The following is an 8,552-nucleotide window of genomic DNA, read 5'->3' on the forward strand; positions in this document are numbered from 1 at the left end:
ATGATTGGTAAAGATTGGATGATAATAATGACCTTGAAACTATATCTGATCTATGATGGACCAAAACAAATAAACGGTCAAAAGTGTTGATTGGACGTATTTAATATAAATGATCAGGACCATCCATTCTATAGGCTATTGATCGGATGGTCAGGATCATCCAATGAACGTGAATTTTGTGAATTGGCTCTAGTACATGCTTTCCTGAGGTGGGTCACACTGTAGGAATCAAAGAACAACCAATGATCAAGCTCAACTTACAGGTGTGACCCACCTAGTTACATGATTATCCGTTTTCATGGTATTGATTTCCTACACCAGTGGCATGCTGGCGGGAAGCTAGGACTGCATTATTGGAGGGTTGTTTAGGGAAACGGATTTCGCTACTCCCCCTGCCGCCAGCCAATGGCTGGTCGTTGGTGCTCTTTGGGCCCCCCCATGAGTATGTGTTTCATCCATGCCGTTAATCTATTTTTTTAGATCATTTTAGGGTTTGAGACCAAAAATAAGGTATATCCAAATCTCATGTGGACCACGTTATAGGAAATAGTTTTGAATGACGTCGACCATTAAAAACTTGTTGGGGCGTAAAGTTTTGGACCAAGCTGATCTTTCTTTTTTTTTCCCCTTCGTCTAGGTCTGTCTGACCTAATCAACAGATTGGAAGTCAAATAAACGGTACAATGGACCTTAGGAAGATTTAAATAGTGGATATCCAATTACTAATGTTTTCCTGTCGTGTAGTCCACCTGAGATTTATGTACCTCATTTTGATATCAAACAATAAAATGATCTTAAAAAATGGATGAATAACATAGATGAAATACATATATCATGGAGGGGACTATAGAAATGAATGAAGGGCATAGATGAAATACATACATCATGGTGCAGACTATAGCACAGAATGGCTGGTGGCTGGGGAGTAGCCAATCCGTTTCCGATGACTTCGTCTGCCCGGCTCACCGGATCGGAAGCGGATTGACACACCACCGGCTGACGTCACAATCTATATCCAAACCGTTGTCCATTGGACAAATTAACCTTAAGTCCATCGGGCAAATTAATGTTAACGTTCTAGCCCAAAAATAAAATAGATTCAAATATTAAAAGGGCAATTGAACGTTTACCACTAAAGTCCTTCTGTATAACAGAAGTTCTAGATCAATATCATATTTGCTTTTTCTTCTTCATCCTTGTTTGTGTGACCTTACGAATAGATTGGATGGAAAAAAAAACGTAATGGTGGGCCAAATGAATGTTTTAACGATGAGAATCATTATCCCACTGTTGTTTGTGGTGTGCTCCACATGAGCTTTGGATATAAATCATTTTTGGACTCGTGCTTGAAAATGATCTCTTCAAATTGATGAATGGTATTGATATAACAAATACATCATTGTGGGGCCATGTAATTTTGATCTCAGTTTAACCGTTCGCACAGCTAGAGCTCGAGGAGCGACATCGCTAGTCTTTGCACGACACGTACCCACAGCAACCGGGTCGGTGGTGTGCGGTACACCAGCTAATCCGCTTTTGTCTTACATAGAAGCCGCTTGTGTCTTACATGGAAGGCGGATTGGCCACTGTACCCCACACAGGCTCTATAGCTGCTGTTGGTACCTGTCGTCCGAAGAGCTCTGGGTTGTACGAACGGTTCAAAGGAGGTCAAAGTTACATGTCCCCCACTGTAATGTATTTAATATATTTATGCTATTTATCTATTTTTAGATATTATTTTACAGCACCATCTAAAAATTGAATTATATTCAAATATCATCTGGAAAACACCATAAATACCAGTGGAGAAAATAATTTTCAACGTTAAGAAATTTGTATGGCCCACAACGTTGTCCCAAAACTTCTGTGATCCCAAAAAGGGTTTCAATGGTAGACGTTCAATCCCCTACTGGTTTTTGTAGTGTAGTCCAATTGATAGTTAGATTTGTCTTATTTTCAGTCTCAAGCCTTAAGACGAGCTCGCCAAATGGATGGACGGTTTGGATATAACCCATATCTCGTCATCAGACCCACAAAACTTGCTTATGTCAATACAGCAGCTATGTGTGTGAGGTACACCAGCCAATCCGCTTCCGTCTTGCATACGGTCCCAGGGCTGTTACTCTGATGGGCCTCCGTTACGGGCACTCCAAGCGTCAAATGTGGAAAGTTGCTCTATCTACGCCGTCCATTTTCCAAGGCGCTTATAGAAAGTTTTAGAACCGTTAAATTAGGAGGATTTTGGGGGAATCCCCCCATCCAGGGCTAGTCTCATCAGGCCAGCTGTCTGGATCATCGATCGATAGTCTGTACGCCTGCACTCGTCCAACCCAACGCTCGAGGATTCTGTCCGTTTCCTCGGATCGAGGTTTAATTTCCTCGAAAAATGCAAATTCCACACGCCCCATCTCCAAGCGCCAAACACCAACGCACCAAAAGTGCCCACGTGTCAAATCCATGCCAAATCCGAGACGTTCACCAAACAGCCCACCCCTGCCAATATATAACATCCCGAAAATCCGTCGGATCCACTCATCAGAGAACCAATCACATGCATGTAGGATATAGACTGTTGGATATCATATTTCCCTTACCGCCAATGGCCCACCTGATAAACGGCTTGGATTCAGCATATACATGCAAAGCTGGAAACAGTCCATTTCTTCTCTTCTTGCGAGAATTAGATAGCATCTAACTACTCTAATAAATACTCATCTCATCTATAATCTAATAAAAGCAGGAATTATTGAATTCAAGGCACATGGCTGCCTTCTATTCTGATCAGAGTCAATGAAAAAACTCACACTCAAACACACAACCACATCATAAAAAATAAAATAAAAAAATAAGGTCCGGTCTGTGACACCCACATCGAAAGTTCCTTGTAGGTGACTTTTATCGTATAGTGATGTGAGGTGGGCCCCACTTGAATGGACAAGTCGAATCGAGTAGGGTCGGTGGGACACCAGCACCATTCACCCCTATCAGAGCTTCACGTGGGTCTCACTTGATCTGGCTGCCTACAAAAATGTCCAAAGGAGAGGGGCCCACTTTGATTGGATGCAAGAAAATTCACCCATGAATAGGGTGGCAATGGGCTAAACTAGTTCCGGTCCAATACCTACGGCTACGGTTCAAGGCCGTAACGTGGAAGATTAGTTAGGCCTCCACCCGACCCCACCCAGGTTGAAAATTGATAGAATCCTAACTCTTTGATTGAATGTTCTTAGTTTGTCCGTTTTTCAAGTCATTAAGTAGACTACGCAAGTGGAAAATGGACACTTGAGGGATGGAAAGTCATCAAGTGGACAACAAAAGCAGAAAATAGACACTTTAAGGGATGAAACCAATAATGTACATTGAGGGGACGTGGGATACCCGGAATTAATCAAGTTATTATCCCATCTATAAATATCTGTACTTAGCCAAATGGGAGAGTTTTATGTGGTCTTCTTCATCTAATGAATGGATTAGATCACACATATTTACTACTTCAATACATGCAACTCACAATTAATTGCTGATCCTATCATCTGGTGTGTGGGCTCATAATGGTTTTTGAATAACATCTCGAATGTATGGCATGTTTGTCCCATCATGAAAATGGGACGCATCAAAAGTCAGGTGGATCCAACTGTCAGGTGGGATAAACATAGAAAACAATGAACAATCATCCAAAACCTCTACATTCACATGGAGCACATATAATAGTTCAATTAACTACTCATGCAGCATTTCTCATATGGTATTATGATTAAAACTAATTGAACCCAATGGAAGCTGTCTTAATCAAGACTAATCACTTTTCATTGGGTCCAAACATGTGTACATACGACACATGTATAGGAAGTTACGTGGGGTTGAGTCCTTACTCGTGCCTTGGTGGTAGATTCACAGGAGTTTTAACACGAGGTCATGGGTTCAAGTACCCATTGTAGTGAAGAGTTTTAACACGAGGTCATGGGTTCAACTACCCATTGTAGGGAAATCCCACTGTGGTGTGAGTGGGTGGGGGCTGTTAGTGCGCGTGTATTAAAAACAAAAAAAACAAAAAAAAACAAAAAAAGTCAGGTCGGGTTGGGCCAAAACGACATGGACCAAAGCATCCAAGGCCTAACCCTGGATCATGGGCCAAGTTACTAGGTCCAAGCCCAGTACGAAGCCCGGCCAGATGGATGATGGGCCCATGGCTATCCCCAACCCATGATGGGTTTTGGTTATGGGTGTCTTGGAAATTGGAAAGAAACACATACAGTAAAAGCTCGTTATGGGCGAGAGAATTAAGGACAGAGCAGAGAAACAGAGAAACAGAGCTACTTGAATGAAGTAACAGGCTTTTAATTCACAAACCCACATTCCAAATATTCAAATTTCAAAACAATCAACCCAAACACCCCAAGAAGAAAAAAGCCCATCAAGCCAAACATTAAAAAAAAAAAAAAAAAACCAATTTCTTCGAAATTCGATCTCCCAAGCACCCAAATTCCCCATCCATTCACCAAACCAAACGAAAATCCGAAATGGGTCTTCTCAAAAACCCCCAGATCTCATCAATTCCCACCCGAAACCCCACCATCCACCATTAAATCATCCTCCTTCAACGACTTCTTACAATGCGCAATCGCTCCTTGAATCGCACTCTGCAGTTCTTCCATCGACGACGAGTCCGAATACATCCCTCCACCCCCAACACCACCACCACGCAAAACACCCGAATGGCTGGGCGACGATCGCATCGAAGACGGGCAGCTCGAAATACAGCTCCTCCGTCGTGGGTACCTCAAATTCCCCGAAAACGAATGAGAATAAATCCCACCAATGCCAACACCATCACCACACATCAAATCTCTCCGCATTGCAAATCCAACGGCAGTGATTGCTGTCGTCGGTGTAACGACATTCGTCTTGGGCTGAAAATTCTGCTTCGAAGCGAACTTATCGTAGAGAGGCTTAACCTTCTTAACGTATTTCCTAATGACTTCTTTCGCTGTAGTAGTAATTCTCTTGGAAGGAACGTTTTTGCTATCCTTGCGAGTGAAAACAGAGGAGAATTTGGTGAAGTACTTGAATTTTCTTGGTTTTTTGAAATCTTCATCTAAGTAGAAGTCATCTGTAGCAGAGCTGGGGCGAGCAGATTCGAGGAGGAGATCTGAGGAGTCTGTGGAGCTGCTGGTGGAGTCGCGGGTGGGGGCGTCGGAGGAGGAGGAAGAGGAGGAGCTGGAAGAGGCGAGGATAGTACGGACCATGGACAGACGAGGGGAGAGATGTAGTGGGAGGAGCTGGCCTTTGTAGAAGAGCTCATCAGCTGGGCAGAGGTGGGAAGGTTTTTGAGAAGTGGGGGAGAGAGAGATGGTGAATTCGAAGTCGGAGGAGGAAGGAGATTGAATTTTGGGGGTTGTGGTTGAAATTTCTGGTGGTGGAATGACCATTTTCGTTCCTTTCCATGAGAAAGAGAGAGAATGGATGAAATGAGAGTGGAATTGTTAATGTAGAGAGGGAGTTGGGTGGATCACATGGGAGCTGCAGGGGGGGTTCAGCTGTTTAGACTTTCAAAAGTAGGTATTTTACCTACATTGCGATAGACTGTTGTTACCATGCATTGCTTGATATCATCTACCCATCCCAGCCATGAATGGTTAGAGATTTATCCTGTAGGGCCTAGGCGTGGCAACAGCTTCGCCATGTAAGGAGGGGTCATTCGGAGGACTTGGATTTCCTGATGTTTGTGTGAAATCCATACCGTCTATCCATTTTGTGAGATCATTGTAGGACATGAGGCCAAAAATGAGCTGGATCTAATACTCGAGTGGGAAGAAAATGTGACATTCGTGGGGCCACGGAAGTTTTGAATCAGGATTATATTTGTGTTTTAAGTTCATCCTCATATGAATGACATTATAAACGTTATGGATGGCAGGCAAACATCACCCTTGACCTTGAGGGCTCGTTTGGCCGGGTGAATTGGAAGGGACTGAATGGTATTTTTTCCCATCCCTTCCAATCCCTCGAGCCAAACACATCCCAAGTAAATTTGAACGGATTAGGGTGGATTGGATGGGATTTAAAGGTAATAATGGTGTTGTCAGTGGATTGTCTTAAGACCCACGGGATTGGGATCAGATCACCGTCTTTGTTTGGCATGCCCGGCCAATCCCGGGATTTAACTTCCAATCCCTTCCAATACCATCCAATCCCTTCCAATCCGACTGGCCAAACAAGCCCTAAGGGTGTGTTTGGCCTGGCGCTAGGCTATCCTGGGATTAGGAGGGTTATCTTGCTAGATCTCATCCCATCCACCGTTTGGAATGATAGGACGTACCTCGCCTCGTAAACATCGCCCTTTAGCTAACATGGATTCTGCCAATCCCAGGATGTGATTTTTCACCTCTATGTGGGGCCCACCAAGATATGAATGAGATATCCACTCCGTCCATCATTTTCACGGACCTACATTTAGCAATAAATCTGTTTTAAGGCAAATATAAAACAGTGAGTGGGGCACACCACAAGAAGCAGTGTAGATGCAAACCCATCCATTTGGGACGGTCCAAACAGGCTGCTGTATATCCCATGGGCTATCCCAAACCCATGGGATCAAGGGACAAACACTGACACCACCATCATTCTCTTAAAATCCATTCCATCCCACCTAATCCCATGGAATTGGTCAACATCATTATTACCCATGGCAGAGATTGTTCCCTAATATCATGGGATAAGCTTAATTCCCTTTTTTGTTTGTAATACGGTGGTACATTGAAAGGAGATACCCACCATCATTTGAAACTATTGACAATAACATACATGTGTTATATCTAAACCGTTCATTTGTTTTGTAACCTCATTTTATGGCATGGGCCTAAAAATGAGGCAGATCCAATACTTATGTGGCCCCAAAGAATTTTTCAACGGCAAGTATCCAATCCCCATTGCTTTCTATGGTGGGGTCCACTTGAGCTTTAGATCTACTTGATTTTTTGGCCCATGCTCTAAAATGACCTCGAAAAATGGGTGGGCGGTATGGATACACACATCATGGTGGGACCTACACAACTTGCTAACATTGAGTGATATTAGCACGGGACCGATACGATTCCATCTAGCCTACTTCCAAGCTTTTCCACTCTTCCCAAACATGGAGTGGAATTGGCACAGGACCAGATGCAATTCCATCCCACCTAAGCCCATCTAATCCAGCCATTCTCTTAAAATCCATTCCATCCCACTTAATCCCATGGAATTGGTCCGGGCAAACATGCCCTAAGGAGGTTTCAACTGTAGAAATTTTCCTACCTAACTTTTCCTTTGTAGGGCCCACTTGAGCCTTGGATCCTTCTCACTTTTGCTCAAAAGTACTGAAAAGAGCTTGAAAAGGGGATGGACGGTGTAGGTTTCTTACAAACAAAACAGTGGGCTTACCTAGGTTTCCAGCGCAGGAACTTGAGGCAGGACATTCAGGGTAACTTTCTCACCCATTATTTAATTTCTAGTAAAGAAGTTGTGATTTTATTTACAGCTTTTCTATTTATAGCCCAACGGATCCATAGCTCAAGTGATAGAGAGAATGACAGATACCTCGTATCTACGCTTGAGGTCTTTGGTATCGATCCCTAGTGCGGGTGGTTAACAGTGAAGTGCAACTGACAGTGGGATGTGCTAATACAAATAATTATTTACCTATAAAAATAAAAAAATACAAATAATTATTTATCTATAAATTATTTACAACCTATAAATGATTTATTGCTTAAAGTATTTATACGCATTCAAATAACTCTTTCAGATGAATGTGATTGAAATTTAGGGAAGGTGTTTACACTAGGTTAGGCCGAGGCCAACACTGCATCATGGCTCCATTCAATTACTAATATATTTAGTTAGGTGCTATTAGTATGCAATTGGTGGGTTATAAATTTCATTCAACATTTGAAAATGATGGAAATAATGATTAATTCAAAGATTTGGTAGGACTTTCAATGAAGTTTAAAATCTACATCATCTATTGGCCCCACATTAATGTATGAGTTTTATTCATGCCTTTCATCCATATGTGCCTTTAAACGTGACAATCGAGTTGCATATGCATACATATAATTGGCATTAGTTGTGAGATTTAGTTGAATTATGCTTAGTATAATATTTTTCTCGAAGAATGACTTTAATCCAAAGGTGAGTTTAGATGGTTAAAATCCAATGGCATTTTTAGACCAATAATCATTGTGTAAAAATGGTGTTAATTCTTGTGCAATTCCGTGCCATCTAACTTTGTAGAATAGTTGATTAGGTGTCACAAGGGTACTAGTTAGCATGTACGACCTTGATAGTGGGGCCCACGATCACTTTAATATATGTGCTATATATCCACGTTGTCCACCAATTTTTCAGCTCATTTTAGTGCATGGTTCCAAAAATGAAATAAATTCAAATCTCAAATGAACACAGCAGAAGAAACAATAGTCATTGATTGCCTGCCATCAAAAACTTTCTAAAGCCTATTATAATGTTTATATGCCATCCGTCGCCCCATAATGTCACATAGACCTTGACCGAGG

General features: G+C 42.2%; 1 protein-coding gene across 1 annotated transcript; it reads right to left on the bottom strand.

Moving 5' to 3' along the window:
* Nucleotides 1-4,289: 4,289 nt before the first annotated feature.
* LOC131226026 (probable membrane-associated kinase regulator 1) lies at nucleotides 4,290-5,525 on the bottom strand. The gene has a single exon (XM_058221678.1). The coding sequence runs from the start codon at nucleotides 5,427-5,429 to the stop codon at nucleotides 4,551-4,553; it is 879 nt and encodes a 292-aa protein (XP_058077661.1). The 5' UTR covers nucleotides 5,430-5,525; the 3' UTR covers nucleotides 4,290-4,550.
* Nucleotides 5,526-8,552: the final 3,027 nt, after the last annotated feature.

This window comes from Magnolia sinica, chromosome 14, assembly GCF_029962835.1.
Source record: "Magnolia sinica isolate HGM2019 chromosome 14, MsV1, whole genome shotgun sequence".
Classification (NCBI taxonomy): Eukaryota; Viridiplantae; Streptophyta; class Magnoliopsida; order Magnoliales; family Magnoliaceae; genus Magnolia; species Magnolia sinica.

Excerpts from the sequence above, each read along its gene's own strand:
- LOC131226026 (XM_058221678.1), bottom strand. The coding sequence starts at position 5,429 with ATGGTCATTCCACCACCAGAAATTTCAACCACAACCCCCAAAATTCAA.